Source organism: Leopardus geoffroyi, chromosome B3 (assembly GCF_018350155.1).
Source record: "Leopardus geoffroyi isolate Oge1 chromosome B3, O.geoffroyi_Oge1_pat1.0, whole genome shotgun sequence".
Taxonomy (NCBI): Eukaryota; Metazoa; Chordata; class Mammalia; order Carnivora; family Felidae; genus Leopardus; species Leopardus geoffroyi.
In genome coordinates this window covers 50,119,055-50,136,594 of record NC_059337.1, presented here as the reverse complement: position 1 = coordinate 50,136,594, position 17,540 = coordinate 50,119,055, and the positions used below count along the sequence as shown (strand labels likewise).

General features: G+C 35.6%; 1 protein-coding gene across 6 annotated transcripts in view; it reads left to right on the top strand.

Moving 5' to 3' along the window:
* Positions 1 to 17,540, top strand: part of UNC13C (unc-13 homolog C) — a 611,894-nt gene that overhangs the window by 473,332 nt on the left and 121,022 nt on the right. For all 6 annotated transcript variants that reach the window (XM_045449689.1, XM_045449688.1, XM_045449693.1 and 3 more), the window contains 3 exons: positions 2,974 to 3,100; positions 12,043 to 12,139; positions 12,790 to 12,933. In XM_045449689.1, coding sequence (XP_045305645.1) covers positions 2,974 to 3,100; positions 12,043 to 12,139; positions 12,790 to 12,933 — 368 coding nt within the window. The remainder of the gene's footprint in view (positions 1 to 2,973; positions 3,101 to 12,042; positions 12,140 to 12,789; positions 12,934 to 17,540) is intronic.

Here is a 17,540-nt window from a genome sequence, read left to right as displayed (position 1 = left end):
ATAAATGTCCTTGCATATTGACGAGATTAAAAACAACATTTCTTTTTTAATAGGCTGCATATTGGCAAAATGTCAAAGATAATACAACTTAATTATCAATGTGTATATTTAGGTGTTCTGGGTGGCAGTGTTTAGGTTTTCAAAGTAAATGTCTAAGTGTCATAAATTATATTTTTCTTTCAGAAAAATGTATTTTCATCTTTATTTCAGCACAGTTACAAATTAGGCAGTTATAATAAAATATTTTAAATGTTTTGCATTCTATTTACAGTCATGCTAAGTCACATGATGTCTGCTCTCTTTAATTTTTTCCTGATATAAAACTTTCAAGTATAGAAGTACCTGAGTGGCTTGGTTGAGCGTCTGACTATTGATTTTGGCTCAGGTCATGATCCCAGGGTCATGACATCCAACCCCTCATCAAACTCTGCACTGAGTATGGAGTCTACTTAAGATTCTCTCTCTCTCTGTAAAATTAAAAAAAAAATTATATCTTGTCACTGAACTTTTTTTCTATTTCTTTTTCTATTCCTTTTTTTTTCTTTTCTGAGATGCACTTCTATTTTTCCCATCCAATCTAAGTTTACACACAATCTTAATATTAAAGGATTAAAACATAAAATATTATTACATTCAAAATAGACATGAACTGAATGTAATTTATGTAATTTCATGTAATTTAACATAAACTATACAAAAAATTTTAAATTATTTCCAAACGTACTTTCAGATATAGTTCGTATATAGTTTGCAGAAAACTCTTTTTCTTCGAAGATACTTAAAAATATTTATTAAAATGAGGACACAATGCAAATTATCTAAGTTTTTATGTAAATCATTTGAATAAAGCTAAAATTTAATAAGTCAAACCTTGTAAATTTAAATTCCAAAAATAAAACTATTGATAATTCTAGAAGTCAGTAGATAGCTAGTTGCCAAAGAATTTCAGGCTTCATGTATATTACATCTAGAACCACACATATACAGATTTTGAGAGTCATTTGAATGATTTAGTATTCAAAATATTCCCCAGCCAGCAGGTGCACCTGTTTTGCATGCCTCATTGATTCATGAGTGCCTTCAAATGCATAAATTGAAACCAAAGAAAATGGGTACTTCTTAAAACTTGGAAATAATACTTTGTTATGCAGTAATCTGTTGGATTTATGCCATCCAGAGAAAGAACTGGTGAGTTAGTTTGCCCTTTCTCTTAAGTGCTTCCATAGCTCAAATTTCTTCCCATACTCCAAAGCAGTATCTATTTCTTTGTCAGCAATGGCAGTCTACAAACATTAGTAGCATCTGGAAGTAGTCACCTCTTGTTTTTAGAATATAGAACGAAAGATAGTCCAAAGTGTTTCTGTGAGCTTATAGGGTGTTAATCATAAGAGCAGGTGGTGTCAGTCACAAGAGCAGATGTTTAGGGTTCTGGCTCACTCTGTGGGTACCACGTATGAGATCCCGAGTGACCACAATCTATTTAATTTTTGAGTTTGTATTTGTGACGAGTAGAGTCTTCTTAATGTGTGGATGTTAAGACAAAGGTCTTATTTTATCTGGGTTTGAGGGTAGTGTTGCATTAAATTCCTAACTATGAGTTTATCAAATAAATGTCTCCTCTTATGGTGTGGAGGGATACTAAACATCTGAGGAGAAGGGTTGGGGAGAATTAACATTAAAAGAAAGAAAGAATGAAATGAATTTGGAGGGAGTTGAAGCAAAATGTTACCTAGTTCATAATTTTGTTTGGGAGTTTAGTCTATAAGTACTAGTTTATTCTTGTGTCTATGTATAACATTAGATTACAATTATAATCTCTACAAATTGTCTTGAATGAATAGTTGTTTAGATAATTTGAAAATGTTTGATTGGGGGTTGTATTCCCTCCTGTGTTTATCATTGGTATTTAAATCCCTCTATAGTCACATTTTGGAAAACAAAGATGCCCTCAATTTGTGTATAACAATTTAATTGCTTCAGTTAGTATTTTCAGTCTGAAATGTAAAGTATGGGATGTCTCCAATATGAATCAAAGAACTTTGCTTAAGAAACATTCACAGACCTCATGCAGAACTTGTAAGAGGACACTTCAACTTATAGTCTGGAATATTTGGGGTTTGGTTATATCTATATTTGTAGCCAGAATTGGCAGAGATATTAATATTGGAGGGAGGGGAGAAGCAGCGATAAACATGTTCAGTAATACTATTACTTGTCACTGTTCCCCAGTACTATATATCCAGATTTTAAAAGAAGAAAAAGAAAGAAACAGTCTTAAGCTATACTTTCTAAGCTAGAGCAAAAAAAAAAAAAAAAAAAAAAAAAAAAAAAAGAAAGAAAGAAAAGAAAAGAAAAAAAAAAGTCACATATTCGGAAATCCTGCTAAAGAAATGTCAAAAGAGCCACAGGGTACAAAATAATTTTAGCTGAGCTTAAAAGGGGAAGAAGAAATCATATGGCTTAGAAGTTTGATATATTTCCTCTCCTTTTCAACTCTTAATTCTTTCAATGTTAAATATCCAGGCCAGAAATGTGATCTACTCATTCACATTGCCAGTATTTATCAAGGATTATGTCTCCTAGTTTGATTCATGTTTTATCCATGCTTAGAGTTTTAATTCTCCCTAGAACTTTGCATCAGGCTAAAAGTAGTCAAAATATGAAAGCATGGAAATAAATAGAAAAGGTTTGGTAGGTTCTAACACTTTACTTCAGAATCCTCACCTTTTTCGGGCAAGCACATTAGAACATTCAAGTTACTTTTCATTATTACTTCCCCTATTCCACAGAGGACCTAGGATGCTTTTGTGCATTTTGTGAAATTTCAGGTCTGTCTTTAACAATTCACTTAGCTTTTACCTCAAATATGCTATTCTCTTCCTTTTTAAAATACCACTAATAAAAGTAGATTAGAATACAGCAGCATTGTTGGCAAACCAAACTTTATTAAATGTTTGATTTTATCTGTTATAGAACATGAGAAGCAGCGGTTATGCAAGAGCACCGATTATATGAATTTGCATTTCAAAGTGAAATGGTTTTATAATGAATACGTGCGAGAGCTTCCTGCCTTCAAGGATGCTGTCCCTGAATATTCCTTGTAAGTAGTGATTTTCACCCCCAAGCCTTCAATTCATAGTCTTGTAAAAATTATACCTGAATTATGCAGCCCTAAAATTTCTTCTCATGGTCTCTGCGTGGATGCAGACATTTCTATTATAAAATTAACATTAAATGACTTGCATTTCTTTCGGACCATATTTAATTGAATTGTGTTGCATTTTTGAGCTACATATTTAATTGAATTGTGTTGCATTCACTTGGATTTTCAACTCAAAGGAAAAGAAATACAAAACAAATATGGCTTACATAATGAGGTTATTTTCTGTGAAAGTGCTCAAACTCAGATTTTATTGGGAAAATGAAGGTATTTGTATACTGAGCATTACATTCAGATTTTCCCCTTTAATTTAAACTGAAAAATGTCTTAGAAATGCATATTTCTAAAATAGAAGTTATAATTAAACAGGTAATATTTTCATAAATATGCCTGTACCAAATACATTTCTAAGCACACAGACCTGTAATACACTGCATCTGACATTTATCAGAATTCTATTTAATTCTATTGACGAGGGTCTTCCATATGCCAGGCACCATGTCAAGTGCTATAGGACAATAGTGAATAGGATAAAGACTGCAACCTGGAAGAAGCTTGTGCTTGATGAGATACTAATAAGTATAAAATTCATGAAAAAGCAAGGCAAAATTTAATAAGCACTAATTCAAGAAGCACAAGCAAAGTGCAGTGGGTTCTCACAGAAGAGAGACATTACCCTATGGAGGACTCTACATAATCTTTATGTATGGAGTAGCATTTGATATAGACTTTGAAAATTTGGTCAGTTTATGGCAAGAAAAGCATTTAGATTAAAAGGTAAGTTATGAGCATTATTATGGAATTAGGAATATATGGGCTAGGGTCCACGGGAAATAATGCCATTCTAGTGGGGTATAGGATATGTGTACAAAATGAGTAGATAGGACATGTAGTTTTGAACTAGATTATTATAAATAAATGCTGTGAAGCTTGCCCCACATTCTTAGGCATTGTGGGCATTGGAAGAGACAGACAATGGGGGACAAGGAAGAGATTTAGAAGGTAGGGAGTAATGTAATGAATTTCCATTCAGTATGACTTTTCTCATAGAAGTTTATAGGGTACAGTGAGATACTGGGATAAGTTAGAAGTCTATACACATTAGACAGTGATTGTAGCAAGGATGTCAAAGATGAGTATGTGTGGGAGAGAGATTTCAAAGATAGAATTTACATAATTTGTCAACTAAATACAAATGAGGATAAAAGAAATAGGGAAGAGTTAAACATGAAATATATGTGCCTAAGCAGCTGATAGTATCATTGGCTTGTAAAAAAAAAAAGAGATGCTATTAGCTGGACACTTTTGTTTGGCTCTGTCTCGACGAAACTACACTAACTAAAATCAGACTGGCATGCATACTGAAGACCATTATAAAAGCTGAATAAAATTAAATAGCATCAGAGAAAAATCAAGGCAACCAGGATTTAAGAAGTTATGGTCCTGAGAAAAGAGAAATGCATTGAGGTGATTCCTGTATTTGCTACAAGGTTTTGTTTGTTTGTTTGTTTGTTTTTGTTTGTGTGTTTGTTTGTTTTGTTTTTTCTCTCCATCCTCCCTGCTCCCATGCATTTGACAATTAGCAGTGCAGGTCTTGGTGGCCAAACAGAGAATAGCAGCCTAGTTTATAGCAATCTCCCTAGGCTGGAGAAATAAAAATTGGTGTTCAGTACTATGAAGGCTGCTTGGACTTGCAGGGTCAATTCCTAAAGAGATGGGAACCCCAGAGAAGTAAACATAACATCCTGCATACGGTTTCTCCCTGAGGTATTTTCTGATTTTTAATCTGCCCTTGTGTGGAGACTGAGGCAGAAATAAGCAAGTAGAAAGCAGGGACTGAGAGGTTAAAAATTGAGTAGATATGTCAGCAGCCTCATAATACTAGGGAGACAAAAATGAGAGGTCAAGACTTCCTAAGAAATAAGACTTTCCAGACTTTCAGGTGAGATTCTTCAGGGCTCTGAAGAACTAGAAATGGCCCAGCCTAAAATTCAGCCTTGTCTCCATTATGATCCTGTAAATACAAGGACAAATTTAGATTTTCTCAGGAGAAAATGACCAATCAAAGGTTCCATAATTTTTCATAGATAATATGTAATATTCAACAAAAAATTAGACTGTCAGGCAACAGCACCAAGTGACTAGACTCCAAGAAAAAGCAGACATTATACTTACCAGACATAGGCTTTGATGTATCTTCAAAATGTAAGAGAATTTCAACATTCTAGAAGAAGAATACAATGAAAATTGCAGAACTGAAAAAGGATGAAATTAGGAATGTAACAAATGGGTTTAAAGGCAGATTATATATAGCAGAAGAGGGGATGGAAAATGGAAAATAAATTTGTATAAGAAAAATACAATGAAAATTGCAGAACTGAAAAAGGATGAAATTAGGAATGTAATAAATGGGTTTAAAGGCAGATTATATATAGCAGAAGAGGGGATTGAAAATGGAAAATAAATTTGGAGAAATTTTCCATATAAAATAGAGGGAGAGACAAAAAATACAAAATATAGAAGAAAGAATAGAACAAAGAGTACATGGGACAAATTGCAAAGGTCTAATGTACAAAGAAATGAGTCCCAGAAAAGGAGAAGAGAGAAGGCACAGTGTATGGATTTTGTAAGATGGATGAAAAAAAAACATGAAACCACAGCTCAAGAATTTCTATCAGTCCTAAGCAGAATATTTTAAATGCAAGAAAAACTACCTGTCATTGCATCATAGAAAATTGCTTAAAACCAAAAAAGAATTTAAAAAAACTTTCCATTTATTGAAGTCAAGGAAAGGAAGACACTTTACCTTCAAAGGAGCTACAGTAATACTCATGGATGATTGTTCAGTAGGAGTGACTGAAACCAGAATACACTGCAATGATACCTTTTAAGTGCTGAAAGAAAACAACTAACAAGCTTAGAGTTCTATAAGCATCAAAAATATCCTTCCAAAAATAATATATATCCTTTCAAAACAAACTGACATAAGTATATTTATATAACTGAGAAGCTGAAAGAATCCATTTCCAGCAGACCTTCACCAAAAATATATAAGCCATACTTCAGATAGAATGAAAATGACTAAAGATAAAAATATAGTAATGTAGCAAATAATGCATTACAAAATGTATGCAAAGAATAAAATTTAAAATATGTTAACTGTTTAAAAATTAAAAATCTGTAGAAGAAAATATACATAGAAGTAAAGTACAAGACAATTGGATAAACACATGCAGTTAATATGTTGTAAGATCCTTGAATTGTTCACAAAGTGTAAAATACTCCAATTTAAAAATCCTCTAGGGGCGTCTGGGTGGCTCAATCAGTTGAAGTTCGACTTTGGCTCAGGTCATGATCTCACAGCTCATGGGTTCGAGCCCTGCATCGGCCTCTGTGCTGACAGCTCGGAGCCTGGAGCCTGCTTCAGATTCTCTCTTCCTCTCTCTCTGCCCCTAACCCACTCTCATTCTGTCTCTGTCTCTCTCAAAAATAAATAAACATTAAAAAAATTTTAAAATCCTCTAATATGTCATGGATATGTCATGGATATATGTTATAATTTATAGGGTAACCCCATAAGGTACAATATTGTGTATTCCTAACACAGTAGGGTGGAGGGTAATAAAACATACCTAAAGGTAAGAAAGGAAAATGCAAAGAATAAAGAGCAGGCAGGAAATTTGGGGGGGGGGGGAGGGCAAGATGATATTTTTAAGACTAAATATATCAGAAAATTGAATGTAATCATTAAATATTAATGGATTAATACTGGCCTACCAGATAAAATAGTAAGACCAAACTGTCTTGCTCATAATTTATGCATCTAGAAAGGTTAAATAAAAGGATGAAAATAATAATTGAGATAAAATTTTCACAGGATACTAATATTAAAAGAGACTTCAAGGTAAGAAATATAATAATAAAATAATTTTGAGAAATAGAAATATTTCCTGATGATTGAAGAAGCAATTTAACAAAAGATATATCAGTTAGAAATGTAAATGTATCTCATAACATGTTAACAAAATATATAAAGCAAAAATTGTCAGAAATAAAAGGAAAAAATGAATCTACAATACTACTTGGAGATTACATTTTTCAGCAACTGACTAAACATTCAGACAAAAAAGTCAGTAAAAATACAGAAGTTCCAACAACACAAATAACATACTTAAATATATTTATTCTTCTGTATCTATATCTGTATCTGGTCACCTAGAGATTCCATAATTTTTTGTGGGAATTGTTTACACACACACACACACACACACACACACACACACACACACCTATCTACAATTTATAACAAATGATGACAAAGCACACATTCTTATCATATGCACTTAGTGCATTTACCAAAATAGACTATTTGTTCAACCATAAAGGAGGTCTAATGGATTTTCAAAGATTGAAATATATACTGTATATTCTAGAACCACTGTGGAATTAAGCCAGAAGTCAACTCTAAGAAGATAACTAGAAAATGACCAGATAGGGAAATTAAGCAGAAAACTCTAATTCATGAGTTAAAAAAGAATCACAATGTGAATTACAAAATATTTTGAACTGTGATAATAAAATATGACATTGAAACTTGTGGATTGCAGCTAAAACAGGAAATAGAATGATATTCTATAATTCCATAGACAGAAATTCTATAGAATTCTACGATTCTGTAGTGAGAGGGAGAAAGGTATAAAATCAATAGTGTAACTGTCAGAAGAATAGTTTAAAAACCAAATTATGTCAAAAGAAAGTAGAAGGAAGAAAATGATCAACATGACCTGAAACAAAAATAAATTTTAAAATGGAAGAAATTGAAAAGCCAAATTTGATGTTTTAAAAATATGATAAAGATAAAAGAAGACTTAGCAAGACCAATGGGAAATGAAAAGGAAAAACCGATGTCGCAAATTGTTATCTGAAAAGGACATTACTAAAGGTAGTGTAAAACATAAAAAGACATTATTTATGCCAGCACATTAGAAGTTAGACAAAATCTCCAATTCCTTTATATAACTCACTAGGCTAATGTAAAAAAAAAACTAAATAGGCCCATAAGTTTTAAAATTTGAATCCATAGTTTAAAATCATACAACAAAAACTCCAGGTGCAGAAGGCTCCAAATGGAATTCTTCCAACTATTTAAAGAAGAATGTCACCAATCTTACACAAACTCTTCCAGAAAAGGCAGGAAAACTTCTCAAATAATTTGTTGAGTTCAGCATATTTTCACCTACTAAAACTTATTGAAAATATGACATATAATTAAAGAACAATTTCTCTCTGAGCATACATTTAAAAAATAAATAGCATAGCCAATAGAATGCAGTAGTTTATAAAAAGACTAACATAGCATGACCAAGAAGTATTTATTCCTGAAATACAAGATTGGTTTCACATTTTAAAAGTAATGAATGCAATTCACCACATTTAAGGAATGAAAGAGAAAATCCCTACAGTCCTTACACTGGACACAAAATAATAATTTAATAAAATACAAGACCGGTTTATTGTAAAATTCTCCTAGAAGTTAAAAATAGAAGGGAACTATCTTAATATAATAAAGACACACTCTTTCAAAAGAGAAACAACTATACAAACATTGTGCCTATTTTTCAATTGAAATGTAGTCGACAAACAGGAGTACAAGGTACTTGTTCAACATTATATACATTACAAATTGATCACCATATATCTAGCTACTATCTGTCACCATGCAAAATTGTTACAATATTATTATGTTTCCTATACAGTATATTGTATTTCCATGTGTTACTTAGTTTATAACTGAAAGTTTGTACCTCTCAACCCCCTTCCTCTATTTCACACATCCCTCCCCTTTCCTCACTTCTGGCAACTGCAAGATTGTTCTCTGTATCAGTGAATTGATTTCTCTTTTGCATGTTGGTTTGGTGTTTTTATATTTCACACATAAGTGAAATCATATGGCGTCTGTGTTTTTTCATCTAACTTATTTCACTTAGTATTACACCCTCTGGGGGTGTTGTTACAAGTGGCAAGATTTCATTTTTTTATTATGGCTGATAATATTCCATTATATATCTGTACCACATCTTTTTTTTTTTTTCAACGTTTATTTATTTTTTTGGGGACAGAGAGAGACAGAGCATGAACGGGGGAGGGGCAGAGAGAGAGGGAGACACAGAATCGGAAACAGGCTCCAGGCTCTGAGCCATCAGCCCAGAGCCCGACGCGGGGCTTGAACTCACTGACCGCGAGATCGTGACCTGGCTGAAGTCGGACGCTTAACCGACTGCGCCACCCAGGCGCCCCATCCACATCTTTATCTGTTCATTTATCCATGGACACTTAGGTTGCTTCCATATCTGGTCTCCTGTGGTGTGGCTGACTGTGAGGTCTGACTGGCTATGAGGTCTGGCTACTACTGTCACAGGTGCTCTATTGCATTGGCATGCGCCCAAACCTAGGCAGCATTGCTTGAGGGAACCCCAGTGCTGGCCACCATGTGTGGTGGGGCAGGGGGTTGCTTGGAAGGGGCCCCACAACTGGTTGAAGTCTCCTGCCATATGTGGCAGTGTGGGAAACCACTTGGGAGGAGAGCCAGGCCAGTGCAGGGGATTAGGCGGGGATTCTGCAGGGTCGGGCACTGGGTGCAGTAGATGGAGAGTGTCAGAAAAGGTGCCCACCAGGGCTAGGTCAACTAAATAGAAGAGAAGTGAAAAGGAAATGGTGTCCGCCAGGCTTCTCTTCCCAGGGAATATTCCAACAGATCCTCACTCTTCTGTCACATGCTGTAAAATTAGTCAATGAAACTCCTTCACAGGTAGCCCAGGTGCTTTTCAAAGTGCTGCCTCTGTGCTGGGACTCAAAGTAAGTGAGATTGAGTGCATGTCCTTTAAGAGTAGAGTTTCCATTTTCTGTTGCTCTCTGGCTTTTCTGGATATAAGCCCTTCTGGTTTCCAAAGACATATTATGGGTGCTCATTTTCCTGGTGAGGTTGTCTGGGCTATGGAGCCTAATGTGGGTCTCAGACCCCTTATTCCTCAGGGAGGGACAGTTACAGTATCCCTTCCTCTTGTGGGTCATTACACTGACAGGCATCAGTCCTGACTAGACCACCTCTCCACCTGTCTTAGCTGTCTCCTTGTGGCTAACAGATAATATCTGTTCTGTTATTCTTCACTTCATTCTCTGAGATAGTTGTATACATAATTATAGATTTTGGTGTGCCTGTGAGAGGACACAAGCTCAGGATCTTCCTACTCTGTCATCTTGATTCCCTTCCTCTCCAAACATTATGCTTATTGACAGTATTTTGAAAGTTTCCCCCTGAGATAAAAAAAAAAATGACACTGAGAGCTGATAACATCACCTTTATTTAACATTGTACTAAAAGTGCTATATAATACAATAAGACAAGAAAGAAATAGAAAAAATAGAATGATTGCAAAAGCATATATTAATGCTGTCAATATCTGTGTATGACATAATTGTGCATCTAGATAACCCAAAAGAAACTACAGGGTAACTAATAGAATTAAAAAGAGAACAAGTCTATGTAAAAGTTAATTAAGTTTCTATATAATACCCACGGGCAATTAAAAAATTACATATAAAGCTTACCATTTAAATAATATTAAAATCATGAGAAACAAATGGTGATGAAAGATGTGCAAGCCTTCTACTTCTAGAATGTGTTACTTAGAGACATGTTACTAAGAGACATTTAAGATGAACTTAAATAATATACACAATGTTCCTAAAAGGTGTATTACTGTACAGATAGTAATTCTCCCCCCAATGACTTATAGACTTATTGACTTAATGCAGTCCCATTAAAAATTTCAGCAGATATTTTTGTGCAAATTGACAAATTCAATCAAAAAATGAGTACAGAAATACAAAGGACTAGGAATAGCCAAGATAATCTTGAAGGCGAAGGAAGAAAAAAAAAAAAAAAAAAAAAACCTTGAGAGCTGCACTATTAGTTATGAAGACTTAATCAAAAGGTACAGCTATTAAACGAAGTGGTGTTAGTGTATGACAAATAGACCAATAGGACAAAGTAGTCTAGAGACAAACCCACATATGCCATTACCTGATATGCACCAATGATGCCAATTAAAGGCAGCAGGGAGAAGGATTATCTTCTAACATAGAAGATGCTTTGCACTTGCACCTCCACATGGAGAAAAGAACTTTGAAACTTTGACCATTCACAAACCCCAACTGCGGATGGATTACAGATCACAAGTCAGAGGTGAGCACCCAGGATGAGTTAAAGGAAAATAAATAGGGGCGCCTGGGTGGCTCAGTCGGTTGAGCGTCCAACTTCGGCTCAGGTCATGATCTCACAGTTTGTGAGTTCGAGCCCCGCGTCGGGCTCTGTGCTGACAGCTCAGAGCCTGGAGCCTGTTTCCCATTCTGTGTCTCCCTCTCTCTCTCTCTGACCCTCCCCCGTTCATGCTCTGTCTCAAAAATAAATAAACGTTTAAAAAAAAAAAAAGGAAAATAAATAGTCAGTATGGGCGGAAGCCCAACAGTAAAGTACTAAAAAGTGAGAGAATGGCATAATAGGGGACACAGCACACATGACTGACATTTTATAAAATTTTGAATTATAAAGGGAATTGTAGGGTGGGGATTGGGAACTAAGCTTATTTTAAAAACCATGGGAAGAGCTAAGAAAGAGATAGACAATGAAAGTAAATAAACAGGGATGTATGTGTTTGATGACGTAAAGCTAAAGGTCTCCAGGAGACAGAACTACAAAAAAGGGAATGAAAAGAGATTTTAGGTCCTGAATTACTCTCATGTAAGGAAAGAGCAGTATTCACTGTTAATTATGTGCAAATGACATCTTTTATGGTATGTAACATTATTATTTTTTTTTTTAGGTGGTTTGAGCCTTTTGTCATGCAGTGGCTAGATGAAAATGAAGATGTATCAATGGAGTTTCTTCATGGAGCACTAGGAAGAGACAAAAAAGATGGGGTAAGTTTAAATTAGTTTAAGATTACTTTTTGTCAATACTCTTTCACACTATTCACTTGTAACGTAACGGGGATTGTTAGGCTCATTGTTATTAATTAATTTTATTTTAATCCTCTAATGACCAAAATAAATGTAAAACACAACTTTTAAGGGCTGCTAGAAACTCTAGGGAATTGTTTAAATTAAAAAAAAAAATTACCCTTTTGCTTCCAGGATTCCTTTACCTCTTGAATTGATCTGGGTCTACAAGTTCACCAAGCTTAAACAAAACTTCCTGGTCCTGAAAGCTTTCCAGGATTTCAAGATTAGGAGGAGACACCCTCCAAATCCCTCCGGAACAACTTAAAAGTCTTGAGCCACAATAGGCTGGCTAACCCATCTTTGTATCTATGGGGAATGAGAGAACTAGTCCCTCAATGTAGAAATGGAAAAACCAATTAATAGGAGCCTGTCTCTAATATTAGTTCTGATACTTTTCCAGGAAAGGAGATGAATGATTTTGAAATGGGTAAGCATTTTATTAAATGGGAAATGAAGGCATATGAGATGAAGATACATGGTATAGGAGATTCACTTATTTACGTGATTTGACTCTTTCCACAGTCCCTCTAATGTGCTTATTGGAATGGTATCGCCTTCTCTCCCTTCAGTTCCAGCAGACGTCTGATCATGCCCTCTTCTCTTGTTCTGTGGTTGATGTCTTTGCTCAGCTTAACCAGAGCTTTGAGATTATTAAGAAACTGGAGTGCCCTAATCCTGAAGCATTATCTCACTTAATGAGAAGATTTGCAAAGGTGGGTTAAATGGAGTGCATCCTTTCTTTTCTGAGATGGTGGCATTTATTATTTTCTCACATAGAATTTGACAAATGCTATTGTTGTTTGTAGTATTACTCTTCTTTGACACTACTACCCCAATTGAATTTCTTTAAAAAAATTTTTTTTTTAACATTTATTTATTTTTGAGACAGAGAGAGACAGAGCATGAATGGGGGAGGGTCAGAGAGAGGGAGACACAGAATCTGAAACAGGCTCCAGGCTCTGAGCTGTCAGCACAGAGCCCGATGCGGGGCTCGAACCCACGGACCGCGAGATCATGACCTGAGCTGAAGTCAGATGCTTAACCGACTGAGCCACCCAGGCGCCCCGTTGAATTTCTAATTCTAGTACCAATAGGTTCTGTTTCCAGGCTTGTCATCTGACTTTCTTTCTGCCCTTTTTGTTTATTAAATATAAATTTATCATCTTTAAAAATCTGTTATTCACATTAGTGATTCAGTTGTTCATACCATTGAGGGAACTACTATGGATGGCAAAATTATTCCAGATATGGTGCTTCTTAGCTGAAAATGAGCCTTGGCATTTCATATTTAAATTGCAAGTATTTTTAACGGACCCTATACTACAATGAAAAGTCTATAAGACTTGGAGTCATGAAAACAGAGTTCTCATTTCAAATCAGCCAATAACTGTGGTATGAGTCTGAGCCATTCATTCCATTTTTATGAAATGTAGTTTTCTTAGTTGACAGATTGATTTTGATCAGATTACATACTCTTAAGATTTCTTTCTCCACATATATATATAAACAAATATACAGCTTTGACATGTTAAAAAATAAAGGAATGCCAAAACTCAGTTAAATTATATAATATCTAAGATATATTAATTTGTAAGGGCTGCCATAATTAAATACCACAGAATCATGGCTTAAAAAGAGAAACGTTATTTTTTTTTACAGTTCTGGAGGCTAGAGGTCTGACTGAGATCAAGATATCAGCAGATTTAGTTTCTTCTGAAGCTTCTCTCCTTGGCTCAGGGATGTCAGCCTTCTTAATGGGTCCTCATGGGATCCTTCTTCTGTGCACATGCACCCCTGGTGTTTATTTGTGTACCCAAATTTGCTTTTCTTATAAAGACACTAGCTAGTTTTCTCAGGTAGGCACTTCAAGGGGCCCTCGGATCATCCCAGAGAGGTGCCTTTGAACTGCTAGAAACAGTTACTGTTCTGTTCAAGTCTTGATGCCAAGGTTGAGGGCTGGTTGAGAAGAGGGCTCAGAGGAGGCTGGCTGGAGTTTGGTCAAGGAAAGAGTCTTTGTCACCCTCTGTCATTCTGTGATTGGGATTCTAGCCTGAGAGATCCCAAAGAAGAGAGAACATAGGACTCATAGAGAGCTGATGGAACTAGAATTGGAAGCTTAGGTCCTCATTGTAAGAAGTCTTGAAGAACGGGCAAAGTGGCCAAACTTCTTTTAGTAGAAAGTAGGAGCTGTGAGATATATAGGTAGGTAGGTAGGTAGTTAGGTAGATAGATGCAAGAAAGAAAGGAAGGAAGGAACGAGAAAGAGAAGAAGAAAGGATGGAAGGAAGGAAGGAAAGAAAATGAGATGCCAGTGAAGACTTTTAGGTACATAAACTGTCAGCCTAAACTGTATTACATTATTTGTGTCCCACCAAGTATTTTGAACTCTAGTCTTCATCTGTTAATTAGGTAGGCTAAAGTAATCTCCTGCTTTTAATGATAATAGCTAAAAATCATTTCTCTTGGTCATCTCTAGAGGAAACTGTTGGTAGCAGCTGATTTCAACCTCCCAGCGTGGTAAAATCTGCAGTAAGCTCTGCGGGAGAATTACTCTAAAAAAATTCTCTAAGAAAGTCCTTTCTCGATGAACAGCTGCATTTTGGGTGCCTGCCAAGAGAAGAATGAAAGGGGGTCATTAGGGATACTGTAGAAAAAAGTGTGTCACCTGCTATTCTTGGAACTCTGTGGGACTTGTGGAAGAAGGGTCATTTGAGAGTTTAATAATCTCAGAGCTAATATATTTGGTAACATGCTATTGTAATTGTGCACTCTATGAGAAAGGTAACTAGGATTCACCCTCAGAGTGGTCATGTAGCAGGTTATGTAAGCCGGAAGCATGTAAGTATCGAGAGCAGAATGAAAGCTCCACTAGGGGTCAAGGCCTTGGGCCTCAGACCACCCTCCGCTCCTTGGTAGTTTTGACCTTTCTGCAGCTGTGAAGCTGCACCCAGCCGTGTTTAGACTGCCCAAGGTATAAGCAAGTGGGCTGGAGGAAAGTATAAAGAAGTGGGAGATTACAAAGAGAGTTATGTTAGAATCACACACAGGAAAACACATTCTCTGAAGTGAGGAGAAAAGAATTAGGCTCCATGTGTCACTGAGGAAATGTGAGGTTTTTTTGGCACAATAAAAAAAAATTTACATAACTAAAATTTGTTCAATCCATGTAAATTCAAAACTACCCAATTATTATCATGAGGAAATAATGTGAGAAAATAAACCTTTTCTGGGAAAGTAGAAATGGGTAATTTCATTGAAAAATAAATTCTATTTTGTTGGAATGATTTTTAAAAATCATAAAAATGAAAACTGGGACTTTATGGTTAATATAATTAGGTATTTCACAGCCATGTCAGACTATTAGAATTGGTGTTCTTTCATTACATGTGACCACTGGTCTTAAAAACCCTATCCTTCTTAGAATTAGGATCCTTGTGTCAGAATATTGAAATCATCTCCTCTTCCTGGAACTTATATTGATTTAAACCTCCCAGAGAAAAGACATCAAAAATGATCACAGCAAACATTTGGGAAGACTGAGCCTTCTAAAGTGGGATTTAAAGGAATGATTTGTTCTTATGAAAGCATATGTAAAACTGAATATACCAAAGAGATGCTTCACATTTCATAGCTCTGATGACCGGCAAAGAGTGCACGTGGGCAGAGAACATTTCTATGGCTATATTGCTGCTCTTGGTAAATATGAGCAGTTTAATTAAAAAAAAGAGATATGAAGCAATATCTTCATTATTAAAAACAAACCAACGAATGTTGACTTTTGGCTATGATTCTGGCTGGTTTTTGTTTTTGTTTTTGTTTTTATTGAGTTTCCAGGGACTAGAGACACTATGGTGAATGAGACACACGTATTCCTTGTTCTTGGGGAATGTAATCCTAATTTTCAAACTTACTGATGATAATTAATTGACCATCACTATGTACTTATCACTTTACATATTATGTCTTGCTTATTCTTCACTACAACCTCATGACACAGATACTATTATTTTTCCTAATCATTCCAGTGATGAAACAAGCTTAGAAAGTTTCAGTAACTCAAACAAGGCACCCACCTAGAAATGGTATGGATAAAGTGCTTGTAACCACTGAGCAATACTACCTCCACAATCTGGTATCATCACAAATCAATTGATAAGTTGGAAAGCAGCAACTCACCATTTATTTTCAACCTCTGAGCCAAACCTAGGCAACTCTCTGGATTCTATCTTACGCTGCATGCATTAAAATACAGTGCTGTAAATCACTGAAGTGACATTTCTGATGTCACTTACTAGATAGCATACTTCTTATCCTCCATGCATTGTTCTAATCCTGAATGTTCCATAACTAAAGTGGGGCGGAAAAGATGGATTTTGAACCAGGGCTCTTATCTTACTGATTGCAAGAGTAATACCCTAGATGGACCTACTGGTGGTGTTTGCAGGATATTTAGCCCATTTCAAGAGCATGCCATTAGCTCAGGAGATCATAATGACTTTGAGTAATTGATCACTATCTCACTTAGTAATACCAGTAGCTGCATGTCAAATGAGAGCAGATTGCAGATGGGAGATATTTGGATAATCCTGTCTGATCCTTTAAATGTAGAGAATCCCTAGCTTCATTGCCACAATCCTATTAGAATTTCATTTTATTTCATCTGGAGCTCTTTGAATGGCAATTCCTTTACTGCATCCATAAGAGAATCATCTACACCTCATGACTCTGTCTTCATATAAACTGTATTTTATTATAGAACAGAATGGAAACAGCTTCTGTTAGACTCTTGCCTCTCTCTCTGCTGTCCCCATTTCTGAAGCCTCAAGAGTCCCATAAAGATAAAATCCTGAACTAAATTCACACAGTCAGAAGGAAGTTCTGTCTTCCAGGCTTTGCTAGGTACACCTTCCATCACCAGGTTCTCTCTGAAGAGTTCACCTACACCCTACTCTACGTTAGTTAGGACTGTGGTTTTCAAACTTTAGCTTGCAGCAGAATCACCTTGAAGGCTTATTAATAAACACCAGAATTGCTGATTCAGTAGACCTGGAGTAGTACCAGAGAACTGGCACTTCCAGCAAGCTCCTAGGCAAAGCTTGTGATACAGCTGGAGATGTGTCTTAGGAAAGTATGTCACATGTAACTGCTTACTAGTATTAAAAAATTAATACCTGATAAGGTTTTATTTTGTTGAATGAATTAGAATTGAAATTTAAGTTGCCTCTAAAATGTACATGAAGCCTGTCCTTCAGGTATACTTTGTACATTAATAAAGAAGTAGATATTGTTATAGCCAGTGTATCTACAACTCCTATGGGCA